We start from the raw sequence: 21,369 nt of genomic DNA on the forward strand, positions 1-21,369 counted from the left end.
AATATGATACTCATGTAGAGCTTAAAATGAGTCTGGTTCACAGAGAGCCCACACAACATACATTTCCTTAAGAACATGTTTAATAAATGTCTAAAACACATAACTCTGGATAATTGCAATATGCAGAATGGACGCAACTGCCATTGGATTAGCCGCATATGGCCTGAAAGTGTGCTGGTTGGGACACATGTGTTAAGAGACAGAAAGCCTCTGATATCTCTGAAACAATTTCTAAGATCACGGAGTAGAACTGGATGAGGTGCAGACTACCGGGTTAACAAGCCTTTACGTTGCCACTGAGAATGTTCTGCTGTTTGGTAATTCTTCCATCTTGCTGTGCAAAGATGATCAAATTTGTTTTATAGTTTCACTGTACAGTGGCATTCTGGGAAAGATCTTTCCTGACACAGTGTTGTAGTCAGTGCTATAAAAACAAAACTGCACACAAGTACTGATGAACCCTTGGCATAAGAACAAAGCACTGCTTATTGGTACGTACTGTACATTCAGTAGCAGTTCTTACAATTCGTCCTCTGGGTATGAAAGTGCAGTTATATATCGATACACATATTGTTTTGTCTTGGAGAGATATCAAAAAACAAGTACTGAAAAATTAGAAAAGAACTATTCATGTTTAAATTGAACTCCACTGACAATGCAAATACATTCTAAGCAAATACTTTGAAAATGGCTGCTGTGGCTTTGAGATGACTCGATGGATGGACAGAAAAGGCCACGAGTGAGGACACTCATTGACATTCATAGCAAAACGTTCAAACGTCAAAGTCCCACACTCAGTACAAGGGCGCAGCTCCAGGAACAGTGCCATGTGATGTACTAGTCACAATGCTAAAGCCACTCTGGCTGATGCACCGAGCAAGCATAGTCCTGGGGGTGAAACAGAAAACAAACCACCAGCGCTCTTTCAGCTGGTTCTGTTACATAGAACATCAGTGGAACAGACCTTTCAGCTGGTTCTGTTACATAGAACACCAGTGGAACAGGCTTTGTGATATCTTCAGTTTCTTTGCCACTATGAGACTTAAAAAGTAAACCATGATCAGGATATCAAGTTCACTGCCAGCATAGCAAAGCATAAAAAACACACTAAAACAATAAAAACGATTAAACCAAATATATTGTCACAGTCTAGATAACAAACTAAGGGACAGCCGTATATGCTGTCAAAATAAGTCCCTTATCAACACGTACATCGGTGGTGTTTACAAATAAGCTTGAGTGAGGCTGCCACTGATGCCCTTGCATTGGACCCTCTCTGTAAACCTGTTGCAAGTTACTTCAGAACAGCAGACATTACAGACGAATGGCCAGTAAAGGTGCTCAAACTATGTTCCAAAGACTGAAGCTCTCCATAGTACAAATGTGTTAGGTCCAGTAATGTCTCATGCATTTTAAACAACTCGGGGCAAATCAAATGCCCCCTTCTGTTCGAAATGTGGGCGTATATCTAAATCTGTGTGTGTGTGAAATTAGGCTTATCAGTCATTGTGACACATGAAAAAAGATAGTAAAGTTGTGAAGGATTTTGAGGTACAGCTAAACTTCCACGTGACACTTGTGAATGTGACAAAGGGAAGAAACAGGTGCATGTAAGGAAAACATCAGGTCAACCGTTCCTCAGACTGCAACACTTAAAACACACGTCCACAGGGGAAAAGAATGGCCCGCCAACAGCACGGGGTCCACCAGCGCTATATGTTGCGGTGGGGAAGGTCAGGACTCGAAAAGCTGGGAGGCGGGGCCTCAGGACACCTTCCTGTCAGTCAGGGACACAAGGAAGGGGCAAGAGGGCCGACCCCGCACTGAGAGCTGAGCGTCCAGGGACATGAGTGGGAGGAGGGAGGGGGGTGCCTGAGGTAGGCTGGGGTGGAGAGACTGGTCACTGGCTGCCAGTTATGTACTGCAAGATGCCGTTGGGCACCTCCATAGTTTCGTCTTTCACCAAGACAACATCATAGGATTTAAGGTAGGACTCCATCCTCTCCTCCACCTGCAGCACAGAATGGCAAACAAACAGGTTCGCATTAGAAATGACACATCTTCACTTATACATAGAAATCAATAGATTTTGTGTCTCTCTGTGTGTATACGATATGTAAGGGGTAATGTATAGAACGTCAGTCATTATCGGAAAATAAGTCCCAACAGGGCGAACAGGACCCCAGGAGTGATATGAAAGACATGAATAAGAAGCACAAAACCCATTTTCCTTAACAGCGGCCTGTTATACTTAGCAACAGTCTGTTATCGAGAAATATCAGACCACCGAACGTTGGGAAGGCCCATTCAAGTGAATAGAGCATTCTGCAGCATTATGAAGAGCCGTGTAATAACTATGTATGTATGTATGTATGTATGTATGTATGTATGTTTGTTTGGGATGTCACAAGAGCCAATACCAAATTGATGCTAAAATTCTGAAAACATGAAAGGATGCCAGCACCTCAGCCGTTGTATTGATTCAATAGCAATATTTCTTGTGACTTGTACTACTGTTATGAAGATTATTTTGTTGATGTTTAGTTTTACTGTTGCTATAGCCTGCCATGGAGTACAGTAGGCTATCATCAGTTCTGCCAATCGTTTTCAAATGACAGCAATGAAAATTGAGAAATCTTGGGACTGAAGTCACCTTAATTGAGAAACATGAGATAATTTAGTTTTTACCATGGTACATTATGTTTAAGATTTGGGAATCATTTAATTTCACTGGTAATGGTATGGACTACTATATTTTCTGGTACTCTGACATCCCATAGTATGTATGTATGTATGTACCGTACCTTGTCGTTTAGATAGCCAATTTTCAGTATGTTCTCTATGTTCTGCACCCCGTCGGCCATGGTGAGGTCCCCTATCGAGTCTCCCAGCAGCAGGACGTTGTGGCGGTCATGGAGTTCCTGGAAGTGGCCGGTGTTGAGCAGGGCTCCCTCCCGCTTGTTATAGGTGTGGATGAGTTCACCTTTGAAAGCCTGCAATGTGCCCTAATGAACAAACAATATCAGTTCAGTACTAAAGCCTTATCAGTACTGCTACATATAATAGGATAACAGTAAATTACTTGACTATTGCACATGTACAGTAGTCAAGTAATGTACTGTTATCACCCGGAGAGAAGAAATACTCTTTTCTGATTGGCTGGTGGGGTGGCTATTAATTGAGAATAACAGGACACCTATGAAGTAGATCTGGTAAAAAAAGTTTAATCACGACTCTCTCTCCCACTCACTTTCTCCACTGTCCTGTCTAATTAAAGGCATAAAAAGCCCCAAAAAATATTTTTTAAAAATAAAATAAAAAATAGGAGCTGGACTAGTGTGCAACAGCCTGAAAGTTGTGGGTTCAATTCCCGGTGTCCACCGTTGTGCCCTTGAGCACTTAACCCCAAGTTAACTTAACCCTCCGGGGACAATGTAATCCCTTATAATATAGTGGACATATGTAAGTCCCTTTGGACAACAGTGTCTGCTAAATAAATAAATGTAATGTAGTGAATGATTCAACAGGCATGATGTATACGATAATGGTTGGCAGACGCTTTTGTCCAAAGCAATGTAAAATATACCATCAACATTATCATTAAAAATAAACAGTTTCAAATAGTCATACATAAAAGCCTACATAAAAGATACTAGAAGTAAATAGACTAGACTAAAAGTAAAAGAATAATACCAATAGCAAATCTTCATACACATATAACCATAAATATATTATGTCATTGTCAATAGGTCAAGGATGGAAACTGTTGTGCAATCCATTTTCCCCACAGCTCCTGACAATTTTGTATTTGTGGGAAAAATCATTGTGATGAGAAAACAATACTGGTTTTGTTTGGAAATACATCTTTTGTTTGGAAATACATGCTAAACAGCACAGCACTCACAGTTTCATCAAAGTCCATGTAGTTGGAGAAGACTTTGACGTTTGGGTAGAAGACCCCAGCCTGTCTGATCACCTCCTCCAGTACGTCTCCAATGCCTGCAGAGAAGATGAGCAGCGGGATGTTCCGCTCCTTCAAGTGGTCAAAGAAAATCTGGTAGTCTTCCCTGCAGAACAACGGAACCAGCGCAGAACAGTGACACAGGAGATCAGACTGCATTCTGATTGTTTAAAGATGCAGAAAGATGCCACTAAATGGACATTACTGTGTTTCTGATGTTTGTTTATTGGTTAACAAAAAAATGTTTATTGGAAAAAATAAATAAACATACATGTGTTTAATGATTACAAACACGACCGCTGCTTTGTAGGAACACAGAATGCCGATGTCCAGACCCCTCCCACACTAACCTGAGCATGGCATCTGATTCCCTCACTACCACGGCCAGCAAGTCCTTATTGATCTTCTGCTGCACCAGAAGCTCGTGGGCTTTGGTCCACCTGTGTCAAACCACACCGTACTTCACAAACACTTCCTCTCCTTCTTTCTCAGGGCAAGATGGCAAGACACAGGCCAACAGAGGGTGGTTTATATGTGGATACATGCGATCTGATGAAGGCCTTATAGGCCGAAACGTTATTGCTCATTAAAACGTTTTGTTCATAAACTCGGAGTGTGCGGCACCTTCCTTCTCCTACTTAAATTTACACACCGGTAGCCAGCACCTCATCATGGTGTGCGTTACATCTTTCTTCCATATGGTTTATTTGTGGTAACTGAAAGAGATGACCAAGTAAGACTTACCATTCCACCATGTACGGTATTTTATCCTCCACTGAGCGGGTGGAGTCTATCTCAATGGGGTAGTATGTGTTCAGCAGGTGCTCCAACTGAAGACAACACAGACACCACGGTCAATTATAGATCACCTTACATCCTGTAGGTCTCAATAGGTCTTCTTAGAATAAACACTAAGTAAAGAAGAGGGCATATTCACAAACCACAAACCCTCAGCGGAGTAATGGGCTCTTACCTTTACTTTGCAATCTTCACTGATCAATTTGCTGTTATCCAGGATATCTGCAAAAACAACACGCACTCAGTTCATATTTTGGGAAAACCAGAGATTTTGGTTAACTGGAATTGGTTTGAAATATTCAACCCAAACTCAAGACATGCTTCTCAAGAATTCTATCATTATGAATAACTTACTGTGGCAAGTAGGGCATCGTTTTCCATTAAAAGCAAATCTGGTGAGAGTCATGTCAAAGTCTGAGATGATCTAAAAAAAAAAAAGAGCATTATGGTCAGGAGTTTCTGTACATTATAACATTATAAGCTGGTAATTACATTATGTTTAAGATTTACAGGGCAATCACCTGATAATATGCCACATTTAAACTAACAGCAAAAACAAAACAAACAAACAAACAAGCAATACTGTAGTGTTAAATCCACCTAAACTTATAGTCTGAGCGAATTAGGGTCGAAGGTGGCAGTAAATAGAGCGAAAGCATATTTGGTATCATTTGAACTCATTTTATATAGATTAAGAATTTCAGGTACCTCCAACACCAATCCTTACCGGAAAAAAAAATAGGGCTTCCTTTTGTACCACAATACAATGGATATTGGACCAAAATTATATGTTAGAACATCATAATATTAGGGAATATCTCCCAAGCTGCTTAGAGGATCTTTATCAAACTTGGCATACTTACTCATTATAAGGGTTTGATGAACTGATTAGGTAATTAAAGGCACACTATGCAGGTTTTTTAGCTTAATATGCAAGTTTTTTCGCTTATCTTACCTTCATTTAACAGCTTCAGAGTCATTGAAATAGTTATATGACTTTTTTCGGGTTGAATGGTGGCCGTCTCGCTTCTCCCTAGCGCCTGTGAGCGGAAAAACCACCCTTGCAACTGTCGGCCGGCGGGCCGACGGTCTCAGTGTCAGGAAATATAACGAGTGTAACAAATTGCTTTACTGGATTCAAATACACATAGGCCTACACGCCAGGCACCGGCTAGAAAAAGGTATCGATGAAGTTTCTCAGACATTCGTCATGACAAATATGCTTTCGCTCTATTTACTGCCACCTTTGACCCTTTTATAGGCTAATTCGCTTAGACTATTATTTCAAGACTCAACTTTACTACATGGGATTTAATTCAATGTTGTACCTGGACAGTGTTAGGTCCTGCCTGCCTCATGCCATTTAGAATCTGATCCACTTTCTGAGGATTTCCGATTCTCACTGTTGATTTTGACAGCGCAGGAATCTGCAGACACAAAGCCACATCTTTCAAATGATGTAACGTTAAGACTGTTTTCCAACCTGTGAAGCAGATTACCAGAAATAAACCACTGCAAGCAATGACCACTGATTCTTGACATTCACTTGCAGCGCAGTTTATATCGTCAATGGTATAAACTGCACATTAGCTTAAGTCGGAATATGCATTGTTTAAAACGCGACTGTCTTCCCAGCTGTTATGTCACCGTGTCCGTTACGTAGCTCATTCGACCCCAACAAGACAACATTGAAGGGTCCTCGGTAATTTAGACCTCAATGACTGAATATAAGATATGCAGTTGACAAAGGATATTTTTACTGCAACGAACGTATCTTTCAAACTGAAATCGAAAGTTACATAGCTTTCATAAGGATGCATGACTAGCATTAGCTAAGTTAAGTAACCTATCGCTAATGTAACTATACTAACTAACTTTATTTTTTAGACAATAACCAGCAAGACAAATGACTACAATGTAAAAAAACAAAGATAGCTCTAGCACTATGCTGAATGCTTCAGAAGACGTAACGTTAAATACTCTTAAATATTGGGAGAAAATCGTGGGTGCAGGGTGAAAACACATCAGTCATTCATTCGCTCTCTTGCACATAGCTTAGCTTCAATGCACAAGATTAGTTAACTAGCAAATGGCACGCAGAAAGTAGTAGCAGACGTTAGTATAATTACTTACCATTTTAACGTAGGATGAAGCTCACTATTATAAATAAACAACCACAAATGTGCAGCTTGCAACAGTGTTTGTGCTAGCACAACATGAACAGAGAATGTCCTGAACCAAATTTACACAGCACTGTAACAACCAACTGGCTAGAGCAGCAGCGAGCAGCTGTCAGACCGGAGAGACAACCGGATGTGTCCCCAGTAGTACAAAGGATGTAGAAAAATCATTCCGGGTAAGTAAACATAGCTGTCAGCCTTTTATTGGCACTCATTCTTTCAGAGTTTATTAAATTGTTATACGTGTGTAATTAGCCTTTCAAAACATTGTGTCAACAGCCATTACATGTTGTTTCCTTAGCTCTATGCTCTTTGTTGTATGTCAATTGTGTAGAGTCATATGCCTCAATGCTTGGGACATAAAAACACTAAGCTGTAATAACTTATTAATCAGCATGTTAAATTTCAGCAACTTGATATTGGTAGTCATGCATCAGCCACATATAAAAATAAGAAGGCATTCTGTACATTCTACTGCAGTGATGCTATAATGAGAGGTTCTAGAACACGCAAACTAGAACACTGCGAGAGGCATCATTTCAGTTGAGCTCAGCCTCTGAACAAACCAACAGCAACTCTGTTACTTCCAACACAGATCTAGTTGTACTTGTCAGTCACTCTTAATTTGTGTAGCTACTGCAGCAAAGATGAGTGAATCTGAGGAACGAACAGCCGCCTCCCCCAAGTTCCAGCGCTGCTTCATGGAGAGAAAAATGAGTGCCATGGCCTGCACCATTTTCAATGAGCTCCGTCTGGAGGGCAAGCTGTGTGATGTGGTCATCAAAATTAACGGGATGGAGTTTAATGCTCACAAGAACATTCTCTGTAGTTGCAGTGCCTACTTCCGGTGAGTGGTAAGGGACCTCTATGAGACCCCTTTAGATTGTATTTCAGTCAGTACTCTTTTTTTCATACTCAAAAGTCTCATTTCTCATAGACTGCCAGCATTCATGTATGAAGGATTTATTTTCAGCTATTTACTTATGGATCCTCCTCTTTCTTGCATGATGTAGATTTAGGTTTACTATTAGGCCTATCAGCTACAAAGGTCAGAGGTCAATGTCTAACTTCCTTTTTCCTTGCAAATGAGAGGAACTATAGTTTCTGTCATCACTGATGAGGAGGATGATTGTAATAACTGTGGTGATGCTGATGATGACTGTCTGAAATGTGTCAGTGACTAAAGTTAATGGGAATTCTTGTTTGTACAGAGCATTATTCACCAGCGAGTGGAACAACTCAGAGAGGCGAGTCTACGGTATCCCTGGCGTTTCCCCCGACATGATGCGCCTCATCATCGAGTATGCCTACACGCGCACCATCCCTGTCACGACCGAGAACGTGCAACAGCTCCTGGCAGCCGCAGACCAGTTCTCCATCATGGGCATTGTGCGCGCCTGCTGTGACTTCCTGGAGGGCATGATGTGCCTGCAGAACTGCATTGGCATCTGCAAGTTCGCCGACTTCTACTCATGCGCCGAGCTACGCCGGCGCGCCTACGTCTACATCCTGCACAACTTCGAGGACATGGTGAGGGTCTCCGAGGAGTTCATGGAGCTGTCCCTGTCTGAGCTGTGCGGGATCATCGAGAAGGACGAGCTGAACGCGAAGCAGGAAGAGGTGGTCTACGAGGCCGTGCAGCGATGGATCGCTCATGAGCCCCAGCAGAGGAAGAAACACATCGTTGTGCTGCTGCCCAAGGTAAGAGACAGACTTAAAGAGCTTGAAATAGACTGCACAGATCCAAAGCTGCAGGATGCTTTTTCTATACTTTCACAACACATTTCACCAGCACCATTCTTTGTAGCAATACATGGAGCTTGGAAGAGAGAAATGGAAGAAGAGATGATTCTTAATCTTTTTCACCCCTTTCCCTCTCTATGTAATGTGCCCTCTTTGGTGTATTCATCCATATCTTCTGAACCTCCTGCTTTATTTATCTCCCCTGACTTGTATCCAGGTTCGTTTGGCCTTGATGACGGCTGATTACTTCATGAACAACGTGAAGAACAACACGCTGGTGAAGGACAACGAAGAGTGTAAGCCTGTCATCATCAATGCCCTGAAGGCAATGTATGACCTCAACATGAACGGCCCTTCCAATGACTTCACCAACCCTCTGACCCGTCCTCGCCTTCCTTACGCTATCCTATTGGCCATCGGTGGATGGAGTGGCGGCAGCCCCACCAATGGGATTGAGGCGTACGATGCCAGGGCGGACCGCTGGGTGACTGTGACCCGTGAGGAGGAGAGCCCACGGGCCTATCACGGTGCAGCCTACCTGAATGGCTTTGTGTACTGCGTCGGCGGGTTCGACAGTGTGGACTACTTCAACAGCGTGCGCAAGTTCAACCCCATCACCCGCACCTGGCACCAGGTGGCGCCCATGCACTCGCGCCGCTGCTACGTGAGCGTGACGGTACTGGACGGCTGCATCTATGCCATGGGCGGCTTCGACGGCTACATGCGCCTGAACACGGCCGAGCGCTATGAGCCCGAGACCAACCAATGGACCCTCATCGCCACCATGCACGAGCAGAGGAGTGACGCCAGTGCCACGACCCTGCATGGCAAGGTAGGTCAAGCCACTTTTATACTACTCAAGTTTGGTGACCCTCTGCTGCTGCTGAGCAAGCACACTTTGCATTTTCTCTGTGGAAAAGCAGTCTAGTTTGTAAAGCACATTTAGTTACACAATGTAGGAATTCCTTTTTTTGCCAGTTTTCAACATGGGTAGTGGTTCAACTGGGTATACTGTACCTGTTTAGTGCTAAGGATGTACCCAATTTAACTGAATCCCACAAAAAGGGTCATGCTCCTACCTTTGACATTGCATTGTACAATATCAGGCAATCCAGGCATGCATTGGCAATGTTAGAAACTCCATTCTCCATATTGAAAGTCAGTGAAGCAGGAAAAGGAGTTAAATCCATTATTTGAAGGTAAAATACCTACATTGTGTTGCTTTGAAAACACCAGCTGTATCAAAGTGACTTACACTCAAGATAAAAAAAAACTGACAAGTTAACAGCCCAGAGCCTAAATTAAAACTAATTTCTAACACTGAGTGAGGAGTAGCTCTCAGACTTGATATGAAAGTGATTTGTTATTGACAGGTGTACATTGGTGGTGGTTTCAACGGGAATGAGTGCCTGTTCACGGCAGAGTGCTACAACCCCCAAACCAACCAGTGGACGCTGATCGCTCCGATGAGGAGCCGGCGCAGTGGAGTGGGAGTGATCGCATATGGGGAGCATGTGTATGCGGTAGGTCCCCCCCCCCACAACTTCAAAAACATACAGTGCCTCAATCATAGTACTTCTATATCTCAGTGGGGAGGGAACCTGCTTTCGATGCTCTGAATGTAACTTGATCATCTCTCCGTGTGCCTAAGAAATGAGAACACACATTCTCCCTTCATTGTTATTTCCCCCCCTAACATCTGTATTTGATATGTTGTTCTCTGTTGTTTTCATTTCTTCAGGTTGGAGGCTTTGATGGTGCCAACCGTTTGCGAAATGCAGAGGCCTACAACCCTGTGACCAACACTTGGCGCGCCGTGCCAACCATGTTCAACCCACGCAGCAATTTTGGGATTGAGGTGCACCATCTCACAATCACTTCTCTTCAATGCTCTTTGCCACATTTCACAGGCCATTGTCAGAGTCACACAGAAGACTAGACCCCTTAAGCATTTATGGTGTATGTTAACAGGTGTACCACATATATTCTCCCTCCCCCCTCAGGTTGTGGATGACCTGCTGTTTGTGGTGGGTGGCTTTAACGGATTCACTACCACATTCAATGTGGAGTGCTATGATGAAAAGACAGACGAATGGTAAACTTTCAACTCCTCACCTCCTCAAAATCATGCACACACTCATGCAATTTAGTCTATATAATCATAAGCCACTACAGTCAAGTCAAGTCAAGTTTATTTCTATAGCACATTTCATGTGACAAGCACAGACCCAGTGTACTGCTACAGTGTGGATAGCGCCGTCTTAGAATAGCATAACAAATGGAATAACATCTCAACATACAGCATACCTTATCAATTATAGTGCTGAATAATAAACGTTCATGTTTCATGATTCCCTTGCAGGTACGATGCCCACGACATGGGCATTTTCCGCAGCGCCCTGAGCTGCTGTGTGGTGCCAGGCCTGCCCAACGTGGCAGAGTATGCCGCCCCCCGCGATGCCATGCAGACCCCGAGGGAGGAACTTAAACTGTCCACCTCCAACAGCATTCTGTCTGTTTGAGAACCTGGACCAATGTCCCTCTCTCTTAACTAGACACAGGCACCCACCAGACATTAATAAAATGCTCCAAGCTCCTCCCAAAGTGCTCAGGGGGGGGGAAAATAACCAAGGCAGACACAAATTAGAAGTTCTATTTATTTTTTTTATTGCATCCATATATTTTTCTATTTCTTCTTAAAGAGGGTGGGGTTCATGATACAGGCGACCGTCATTTACACTTTTGCTGGTTTGAAGTATGGACATGGATTTAGTGTCTGTTGCATGAATTTCTTTAGACAGCACTTACCACTAAATGGAAAAAAATCTATTAAAAATTATTTCATTTCAGCATTTCATCATTTTGTTTTTGTAGTATTACAAGGTTCATGACATGCAAAGCCTAAAATATACTCATGACTCATTTTTTTTGCTATACAAACAGGCAAAGAGCTAGGAAATGGCTGATCTTTCTGCATGATTTATTCGGCAGGCTCAGTAACTGTTCAGCATGCATTTCTCCTCTAAACCATTTCCCTCTCTGCTGTGGCTCAGAGATAGCAACATGGCTTAACTTAAGACAGAACGGTGTCAAAATATGTTTCATACAAATTTGTACAATCAGATTCATCTTAACGCATCCTCCTGGCAAAACATTACGGTGATATCTCAGACAAACTTAAATCAGACATAGGTTTATGACAAATTATGCATAAGACATGGCCTATTCAATAGTCAAGCTATGTCACATAGTAGCAATCAAACTCTGTAGAGTTGAAAAAAAAAAAACATTCTTTATAAGCCTCTCAAACAACTTGGAATTGACTCAGAATACAATTTCCATTAAGTGCGTAATCATCCAATATACAGGCACAAAGCTTGGAGTAGTCAGATTAAGAAGAAGAAAGAAGAGAACACAACATAGTACAACAGCAACAGGCTGCATAGATGAAATACAGACAGGAAAAAGATAAGAATAGAGGGAAAAAATGACATCTGGTATTTAGTAAAGTTCAATTTAATTGGAATGACATTTATAAATGACAGATACAGATGTATGTGCAACCGAAAACTGACTGGAGAGTTGGTCAAAACATCGGCCATCTGGTAAATATCCTTGGATACTTCGGATATAAAATGATATTTGGTCTCTGGTCTGCTTTATCAATGAGGCAAAAACTGATGAGGTGAAAGTTAGCCTCTAAAACATTCAGTACTTTGAAGCAAAATCTAACATAAGCTCCTTTTAAATACAACATAAATCATGGTAAATAGTACATAACAAAAGTAAATAATAAAGTCATCTGTGCTGTAAAGTGCACTTTCACCTTTGAAGCTCTGCTTAGCAGATGGATAAACTTTAACACACATTATAGACACATTACATCTTACCCCCAACCTATGATTCTCATTACCTCACCATTCCTGTCCCACACAAACCCAACATAAACGGAACTTTCTGGTGCTCGGTCCTGTACACCCACACAAAAAAACGCATCCAGTTACTGCAGACCTGGATTAGGATTATGAGGCAGAAGGGAAAGGTTCTGCCACTGTGAAACGAGTTCAGAAAGAAGATTACAGGGCGTGTCAGGACACAAAACAGGGAGATGCTGCACCGTAGAGATGAAGGCCAGTTAAGTCAACATAGCTTTACCCATCCAAGTTAGTTAAGAACTCAGAGGATATGCCTGTTTACAAATATTGACAAAAAAAAAAAACAATGACAACAGCAACACAATTCAGAACAACAATGTAACAATATGTAGTGGAATGAAATGTGATAACAGAAATGTCAGAAATCCGATGTAAAACAATGTTGAGACAGAAGGGCAAAACCTTACAGTCTTTTCCATCCACTCTATCTACAACATAATCATCTCTCTCTCTCTCCACCCATCTAGAATTATAGTGTCGCAATTCTGCATTTCCATCTAGGAGTTCCTCAACTTCCCTCTTGCTGCCATGTAGACCCCTGTACTGTTGATGGGTGGAGATTAAGACAAAACAGAGTAACCTAACTGAGAGCTTGGAGAGCAAAAGAACATTATTTTAAGGAGCAGAGCCATGGACCGTCAGAGGATTTTACGGTCCTTTCCCGACTGAACTACTACCTTTGCAACCTGTGGATTCCCACCTCAAATACGGTCAAAACAGCAAAGCTTGAAGCGCAAGTCACAAAGGTGCTCTAATGCTGCAGAAAAGCTAGCTACGCTAAGCTGTCTGGTCTGAATCTATTTAACTTGTGTTTTTCATGCTGGAATGTCAGTTTGGGCAATATTTCCTTTTGTCTTTCATGAGTTAAGACATATGATTGGAATGGAACATGGTCTGTCCATTAAGATAGTTCCACGTAGACCTTCATAGCTCTGATTTGTAATCGCACTATATCCTGCTACATATTGATTTGGCCAAGAAGATACACTCATATACATATGTATATTTATATATACTCTGTTCTCTCTATGTACACATTAAAATACACAACACATGTGCGTGACTTTAAAAGCTGTTTCCACATTTTGGTCTCTGTTTAGAAATCCTATTGATGCAATACATTCTGACTGGCTGTCCCTTCCGGCGCCCTCAAAATAAAATGCATCTCACCGTTACTCTCGAAGCGAAACTTCTCATAGCCACCAGCCTGCATGGCATGAAACTCAGTTAAGATGCAGTGCAATATGGCGTACCAACCTCTCTTAACCAGAAACCCCTCCACCAACTTTGCCCTTGACGCCACTCTGAGGCCACCCTTCACACCAAGCACACCCTTAAGCAGAGATCCTGATCGTCCTTGCAAAGATCTGAAAACAAATGGAATGATGGGGGTGGTCAAGACCACGTGCGTAGTGGCAGATGCCGTGATGATGGATGGACTCGACTTGCGGATGGCTGTGAAGACTAGCCTGGGCTTTTAAAAGCCACACACTCTGCCACTGAAACTCCCTACGTGTCATCTGGGAGGACGATGGACTGATGTTACACAGGACGGCTGGGGTGGGAGTGGGGCTTGTACGGGGTGGCGCCACTAAGGAAAAAGAGGTGGCATTTGCCCTCGACAGGCCTGTGTCACCTCCACGAAGAAGTGCCCCACTCCGCCACGGTCCTTGTCCTCGTCCTCAGCACTCAATCTGCGACTGCAGCTGTCGGCGCAGGGTGAGTGTGCGTCGATGCAGCTGCTGCATCTGCTGCATGCGGTCGCGCTGGCGCGCCAGGTTCTGCGGCATGGGGTAGCGCTGGCAGCCGTACAGGAAGCGGTAGGGGATGCGGACGTGGCAGGCGGTGGCGCGGCACCGGGGCTGCGGCATGGGCGGCAGCAGCATCCAGCGCTTGCGCTCGGCGCAGTAGCGGTAGGCCTCCTTGCGGTACTGCTTGTCCACGTCGTCGCTGTTCTTCCAGCCGCCGATGACGAACACGTCCTGGTGGAAGTGGCAGACGGCGGCGCCCTCCACGCCGATGACCTCCGGCGGCAGGCTCTCCAGGATCTCGTCCGAGACGCGGCCGCTGATCTTCTGCCGCGCTGCCTCGTCGCGCACGCTCGAGTAGCTCTTGGGGCAGCACGAGGCCGTGTGGTAGAAGTTGGTGGAGGCCACGGCCATCTGGAACAGGCAGTAGTTGTCGACTAGGGGCAGCGAGTCCACGTCCTGCCACTGGCGCGTCTCGGTGTCGTAGCGCGTGGTCACCGTCTTCAGGCCGTCCTCGTTGTCCGTGTCGACGGGTGTGCGCGCCGTCACGTACACGTAGCGGTCCTCCACGCTGACCGCCTTGACGTCGCGCAGGATCTTGGGCGCCGACTCCAGGTTGTGCCACTTGTCCTGATCGGGCTCGTAGACGCTGACGTCCTTGAAGCCCGGGCTGAAGTTGCCATGGCCACCTATACTGTACAGGATGTTCTTGACGCAGGTCAGGCCGAAGGAGTGCTTGCGGGTGGTCAGGTTGCTCACCTGCTCCCAGGTGTTACGGTTGGGGTTGTAGCGCTCGACGGTCTTAGCGAAGCCAGGCTCCATGGAGCCGGCCACATAGACGTGCGTGTCGGTGGCAGCGATGGCGTGCCCGTCCAGGTGGTTGTGGATGTGTGGCAGGTTGACCCAGCGGTCCTCGTAGATGAAGTAGCCCACACATTCGCTCAGGTAGTCGCCGCCCTCCGACACACCACCCACCACCATGATCACGTCCATGTTCTGGCCGAAGCGTGGCTGGAAGGATGCGGCGTACGACGACCACAACTCCACGTCGGCCGACTTGAGGTTCTCGAAGCGGATGGCGTGGCCCTCTACAGCCTCGGCCACCAGCCTCAGGCAGGCCTCGCTGGCCGCCACCAGCCGTTCGTTCTTGACCGCGCGCGTCAGGTACGTGGGCTTGATCTGCGGCAGTCGCAGGAGGCGAAACAGCTCCTCAAAGTAGTGCTCACGCTCTGGCGCATTCCGCTGCACCCACTTGACCACTGCTTCGAACAGAGCCTCCTCAGAGTCCACCGTGATCTCTGCGTCCGACAGCCAGTCCCGCACAAGGTGAAAGGGCAACGTGAGGAACTCCTCATCCTGGATGACCTTATGGAAGTTGCGGCGGATCATGTCTGCCGCTCGCAGGGCCAGCTGATCCAGTGTGTACATGTGCGCCAGACTGTGCACTGCCACACAGTTGGTCAGACTCAGCTTGCGCTTCAGGAACTCACCGCAGAAGTCCTTCAGCTGAACCAGAAGGAACCTAAAATGGCACGAGAGGGAGGAAGGGTAAATTTATGTAAACAAAACAGAATCAGACAAGATGAGGATATCCCAGCCTGATAGATATCTATGTCTCCTTTCCTGATATGGATATACTGGCATGGGTATTTCAATGACAGCCACTTCTTGTAATTTGAATAAGCTTTCTGTTATCTTTCATCTGTATGCTCTGTATCTAAGTCTTGCTGACAGTTGCTTCTAGAATCAAAACAAATAGGTTACATGGTTGGGTGGACTCAGTTAGCATGTCTAGGTATACCAAAACCAAACAAACCCAGTTCGAGGCTAAACGACAAGCTTTCAATAGTAATATTTGCGTTATACATGCACAGCAGCATTTTGTTATGTTCAAATACAACACATTGGCCTAAAGTACATTCACAAAGCCTTCACACATTTTAGCTAGCACGCGCTAACAGCAATGGAGTGCAAGCTATGTCAACTAGCCTACTTGAAAAGCTGTCATCTGCAGTCAGCTGTCTGTGATCTGCATTCACCTACCTGTCTGCAAGCTCCAACACTTCGTGAACATTGCAGGTGCTGACTCGGATCTCGCCCGTATACATGTATTGAATGACGCTCTCAACTGTCTCAGGGTCTGGCCCGTTTTCTGAACTCCATTCTTTCATCTCAACACGACCAGAGACCGACTCCGAAAACTGCCCACTCAGCAGCGGTGTGAAATAGTCAGTCGCAGCGGCTAAAACAGAACGGTGGGCTGCCAGCTCAAAGTTTTGAGCGCCAGCCGCCCCACTGCTGAAGGCCAATGTCACATCACAGAAAAGCCCCTGCTTCCTTTGCTCGTTCTGCCGCCGAGACAGCTCCGAGCAATGGGAGGACGACGTGAAATCCTCGGCCTCTTCCGTGTCTCCATCCCCTGCGAGGGAGCTAGCTGAACTGGACCCTCCGCTTCCGCCACGGGTCGAGTCCTCTGGATTCGGGGCAGCTGTTGCCATTCCGGGGATAGAGGACAATATTCTAAATTGTAGTAAACTTGTGTGAGAGAGGACACACACGCAGACACACATACATATACTCAAAACATCAACGACATTATGGGCATGCGCAAAGCGGTTAAGGCGTTGCCAGAAAGGTTGACGTATCAGGACACCACCCACGGAAGTAAATAATGACAGTCGGTCTGGAGAATAAACGGTTAGCCTCTATAATGTAGAAAGTTGTGAAATATGAGCATTTATGACATGCTGCATGGCATGCACGAACCATTTTGGTTGTCCCGGTAGTTGGCTAAAGGTTTTGTGTTGAATTACACAGGTTAGGCTACAGACACAGACAGAAGTTGGCCAGCCACACAAGCCCTTTGGGGCTATTGTGCCATTAGAGCTGAGGTGTTACAAAGAAGTGGCAAATATGCAATTATTTTATTATGTCAAATTGTCAAAAAGACAGTAATTCTGATAGTAATCTATATGATTACATAAAGATAATTTTGCAATAGCCTAATATGGATGGGCACAATTAACTGGCTGCAGACAGCTGTCAGACCAGAGTGGTCAGTCAAGTGATGCCTTAAGAAATGGAAGTCGCCTTTTTTTCCCTTCAAGGAATACTAAAGAAAACTAGGATACTAAATATATCTGATGCATGAATATTATGACAGGCTGCTATGGCGGAATACTTTCTAGCATTTCTTGCATTAGATTAGATTCAGCTTTATTGTCATTGTGCAAAGTACAGAGACAATGAAATGCAGTTTGTTCCTAACCAGAAGTGCAAAAAATCAGAAAAAGTACAATGTGATATACAAAGTAGGTGGTGTAGACAGGACAAAAGATATAGTGCAGTGTAGACAGTAGTATACAGTTGTTTTCAGAAGGTGGTTTAGTATAAATTGATGTGTGATTGATTGATAAATGTGCAGTGTATTAGCATTAACCTTAAGAGCAGAATAAATGTATGAACAACATTTACAGATTTGTGCAATAGTGGCAGTGCCATTATAGTAACAGTAAGAACAATATAGATATATGCAGTGTATTAACAGAATATATTACAGAAAAACTGAATAAATATGGATATTTAGTATGAACCATATAAACAGATGTGTACAGCTATGTGTAGTGTAGTAACAGTAGTGCAGAGACAGTAACATTATAATAGTATTAAGAATAAGTGTATGTGCAGGATGAAGAGCAGTAGAATATGGCTACGTATAAGTGTAATTACAGTATGTACATTTGTAAAAAAAAGACACTATGGATGGGATAGGGTAGTGCAGTTGTGTGTATGTGTGTGGGGCGGGGGGGGGGGGGGGGCTGGGGGATGTCCGCCTCCAATTGTTGTCCTCCTTGTTGTTGTCATTACCAAAGATTCTATAGTTAACTAAGATGAATCATAAGACGATTCACCAATGGAACGAAATGGCACTAGTTCCGGACTCCTAAATAGGCGTGTCAAAACATAAACTTTTCTCTGAATAAGCAATAATAACATATACATATCATTTTGAATTTAGATTTTAGAATTTACCCTCTTATGAATCGTCTCGCTTCATCAACCGTCTCTGTCATTATACTTTCTGCATGTAGATTAGACACTTTCAGAACCCCCGGCCTTCCCACCACTACCACACATTGACTGAATAATGGGCATTATTATATTATTATAGGCCTTCGTTTTTATATATTTTTTATAATAGAGCCTTTTTCATCATAGCTCTAGAATTGCACTAGATAGTATCAAGTCTAGGCCATGGGCAGTGCTTGGTGTCTTTCACTGACCACCCAACATCCTAGTCGTAGTCAGACTTGATATCCTAATGTTGGGGAAGAACACATTTATGTTAGTGGTTTTTGTGTTCTCAGTTTTAACCTCTAGGTGGCAGTAACATTCTATTTATCTGATGACTGCTTCATACAGATTCTAGGTTTCACTGCAGCTGCATAGTCATCCGCTCTGAGGTAGGTACAGGTCACAAGCACCTGGGTAGGACATCAAATAAATCAGATGGAGAGGTCAGTTGTACTGACCACCTTCATTTCCTTGTTTTTATGTCCAATTGTGACATTTCCTTTTGCTTTGAATAACATGCATGTAGGCTCTCTTAGTTTGATCTACTTAAGCCTGAAGTTGGGCCTACAGATATTGAAGTCAAACCAGGTGACTAAGTCTAAGGGACCATGGAGCTGGAACAGGAAGCCTCAGTGGCCTTTTTTGTTCGCTTCCAGCAGCTGGTGGTGGCCTTGCTTTCTTTGGAACTATTTGTGCACTTCTTGTCCTAAAGGCATGCCCTCTTTGTCTCCATCCCTCGAGATCTGCGCTCCTCGTGAGCATCTAAAACAATCTTGCTGGGCCCTTATGCAACACACTCAGTGGCCTGATTTTTAAAGAGCATTCTTTTTGATTGTGAGAGCCATCCAGAATGGAATTTCCGGTCATTTTCCAGTGTTCTTCCCCTGGCCGGCCGATCTGATTGGCAGCTACCCCGCTGTGTTGAGGGCAGATAAGGAGAGTGTTTCAGCAGACCCAACGACAGATCTGAACTCCTGCAATAATAGTCAGCTCTTGGGGCTCGTAGCTGTTTTTTTAGGGCTCCTGCCAGCTGGTGCCAAACCAACACAAAAGGTGGCATAAGAAATGAGAATTAGGTTATGACGTTTCAAAAGCATCATGCATAATAGGTGTGAGAAACATAGCTTTTGTCTTTTTAGTGCTAATATGAGTCCCATCTATTTTTAATATTTCACATTCATGTTTGTGTATTTGTGTAGCCTACTTTGTTGTGTGCCTGCATGTGCATGGTCCTGGGGAGTATAGCCTATGCTGGTACAGAACAGGTCGGCATATTATCGACAGGGACCTGCATCAGCAGATCTGCCCACATAAGGGCATTGCTTTGACTAAAAACTCAGGCTCTGCCTCTCCTTGTCAGAAAACCATAAACTGTCCTGTCAGTTTAGGTGTATGAATTTATTTACTTTACTCCTTGTGCCCTGAGAAATCTGGTGAGGGTGTTTTTTTTATTGATAGCATCTGTATGCATCTTCCTCTCCAAGTGATTGTGTGCTAGTCTGCACGTCACGTGCATGCCTGCGTGGATACCTGCAGGAATTTATCAGACTCTGCAGTGCTTCCTTTAGTTTGCCTTGAGAGCCGGATCAGGTATTTTGTACCTCTGCTAAAGTCATCAAGGCCAAAACATGAGAAGTCATACACTGCTGTTGGGATGTGAGTGGGATGGAAACTTTGGCATCCTGGGAGGTGTTTGTGTGTGTGTGTGTGTGTGTGTGTGTGTGTGTGTGTGCTTTTGCGAGTGTGTGTCTGTGCATGTGTGTGTGTGTGTGTGTGTGTGTGTGTGTGTGTGTGTGTGTACTGAGGAGAGCAGACGGGGAGTTGGGCATTCACTGCTAAGCAAATTCAGCATATTTAGTGCACCTCTCAAATCATAAGTTGGCTACACGATACGGCTATTTTATGTTTGAGCACAAAGATCAGAGCGATGAGCTAAAACAGAAGGAATTGGGGCGAGCTGGAAAAAACAAAAATCAAGTAATTAAATGCAATGGGTAAAACAACTTACCAGGCTTCTCGAGAAATGTAATATGGATGAGACTTTGGATTTACATTCCATTCATGAGGGCTGGCATTTTAAATAAAAAATATTTATGATGCCATAATCTAAAAACAAATGTACCCTCTAAACTTCCAGTCATGGCAAATCTCCCTATCATTTGACAAGCAGATTTGTTATTTGTTTGATATGATGTTGATATATTACTCATGGGAATCCCTCCAAAGAGGAAAGTCACAAAATCATCTCCATCATTGGTGCTTGATTGGCCCTCCCTGTGGTGCCCTGATGCCCTGATCTTGATGTCTGGCCCAGTGTCGGGGGAGAATTTCAGGGGGGCAGGGGGGGTTCTGACAGGGTCGTGACAGTCTGCGTCATCGAGCACCCTAAAGTTCACGTTCCCCCGGCCCTCTGGGAGTTGAGAATTCCGCAGGCCCACAGACTGTGTAAACTGCGCCGCCGCTGCAGGAAGTCCAGAGAGGGAACTGTGCCATGGGAACTGTCCTCTCACACGGCTCAAGGAGAATTCCTCAGTGCTCTTCCGGTGTGTCGAACACATCCTGCTGCTGTTTGCTGAACTCCATTCGCATTCCCTCAGGGCTCTCACTACTGTCCTACGCACACTGCGAGCTCACCATGGGTTTTTGTCGCTGGACGGGGATTCTCTGCCATACATTCACTTGTTGAAAACTTAATAATATTCATGATGGCACATAGTACTGCATTATCATAAACTGATGGACATTCTGCATGCAATGCAAGAAGTTGTGTTTAATGTGTTTAAAGATATGGACATTTTAATGCTCTCATATACAACTTATTTCAAACTGTGCAAACATTGAAGGTGAGCTGCAGAAGTTTGTAATGCATGTCTCAGTCAGTGCTGAATACATGTCAATGTAACATTGGCTGACCCCTCAGGTTATGGTCA

General features: G+C 44.2%; 3 protein-coding genes across 5 annotated transcripts; 1 reads left to right on the forward strand and 2 right to left on the reverse strand.

Moving 5' to 3' along the window:
- Nucleotides 1-62: 62 nt before the first annotated feature.
- On the reverse strand, nt 63-7,099 carry LOC121705442 (cytosolic 5'-nucleotidase 3-like). 2 transcript variants are annotated; one of them, XM_042086434.1, is made up of 9 exons: nt 6,893-7,099; nt 6,088-6,186; nt 5,114-5,183; nt 4,935-4,981; nt 4,706-4,791; nt 4,312-4,401; nt 3,905-4,067; nt 2,805-3,005; nt 63-2,011 (listed from the first exon to the last, which is right to left on the reverse strand). In XM_042086434.1, exons 1-9 carry the CDS (start codon nt 6,893-6,895, stop codon nt 1,901-1,903), a joined length of 870 nt encoding a protein of 289 aa, XP_041942368.1. In that variant the 5' UTR covers nt 6,896-7,099; the 3' UTR covers nt 63-1,900. The 2 variants fall into 2 exon arrangements, with proteins under 2 accessions (XP_041942368.1, XP_041942369.1); XM_042086435.1 differs by having other exon boundaries at nt 6,088-6,242.
- LOC121705423 (kelch-like protein 10) lies at nt 6,389-11,531 on the forward strand. Of its 2 annotated transcripts, XM_042086404.1 has the most exons (9): nt 6,389-6,529; nt 7,011-7,115; nt 7,554-7,786; nt 8,151-8,640; nt 8,900-9,514; nt 10,056-10,205; nt 10,424-10,540; nt 10,686-10,777; nt 11,045-11,531. In XM_042086404.1, exons 1-9 carry the CDS (start codon nt 6,494-6,496, stop codon nt 11,202-11,204), a joined length of 1,998 nt encoding a protein of 665 aa, XP_041942338.1. In that variant the 5' UTR covers nt 6,389-6,493; the 3' UTR covers nt 11,205-11,531. The 2 variants fall into 2 exon arrangements, with proteins under 2 accessions (XP_041942338.1, XP_041942340.1); XM_042086406.1 differs by lacking the exon at nt 6,389-6,529 and having other exon boundaries at nt 7,573-7,786.
- A 651-nt stretch (nt 11,532-12,182) lies between these two features.
- On the reverse strand, nt 12,183-16,981 carry LOC121705421 (kelch-like protein 11). Its single transcript, XM_042086399.1, has 2 exons — nt 16,409-16,981; nt 12,183-15,887 (listed from the first exon to the last, which is right to left on the reverse strand). The coding sequence occupies exons 1-2, from the start codon at nt 16,933-16,935 to the stop codon at nt 14,300-14,302; spliced, it is 2,115 nt and encodes a 704-aa protein (XP_041942333.1). The 5' UTR covers nt 16,936-16,981; the 3' UTR covers nt 12,183-14,299.
- Nucleotides 16,982-21,369: the final 4,388 nt, after the last annotated feature.

This window comes from Alosa sapidissima, chromosome 3 (genome assembly GCF_018492685.1).
Source record: "Alosa sapidissima isolate fAloSap1 chromosome 3, fAloSap1.pri, whole genome shotgun sequence".
In the NCBI taxonomy this organism is placed as follows: Eukaryota; Metazoa; Chordata; class Actinopteri; order Clupeiformes; family Clupeidae; genus Alosa; species Alosa sapidissima.

Excerpts from the sequence above, each read along its gene's own strand:
- LOC121705423 (XM_042086404.1), top strand. The coding sequence starts at position 6,494 with ATGCAGTTGACAAAGGATATTTTTACTGCAACGAAC. Across the intron at positions 6,530-7,010 it reads ATATTTTTACTGCAACGAAC|CACTGTAACAACCAACTGGC; the intron begins GTATCTTTCAAA and ends AAATTTACACAG. Across the intron at positions 10,206-10,423 it reads ATGGGGAGCATGTGTATGCG|GTTGGAGGCTTTGATGGTGC; the intron begins GTAGGTCCCCCC and ends TCATTTCTTCAG.
- LOC121705442 (XM_042086434.1), bottom strand. Across the intron at positions 5,184-6,087 it reads CAGGACCTAACACTGTCCAG|ATCATCTCAGACTTTGACAT; the intron begins GTACAACATTGA and ends TTTTTTTTTTAG. Across the intron at positions 2,012-2,804 it reads TTGGCTATCTAAACGACAAG|GTGGAGGAGAGGATGGAGTC; the intron begins GTACGGTACATA and ends TCTGTGCTGCAG.
- LOC121705421 (XM_042086399.1), bottom strand. The coding sequence starts at position 16,935 with ATGTGTGTCTGCGTGTGTGTCCTCTCTCACACAAGTTTACTACAATTT. Across the intron at positions 15,888-16,408 it reads GTGTTGGAGCTTGCAGACAG|GTTCCTTCTGGTTCAGCTGA; the intron begins GTAGGTGAATGC and ends GTGCCATTTTAG.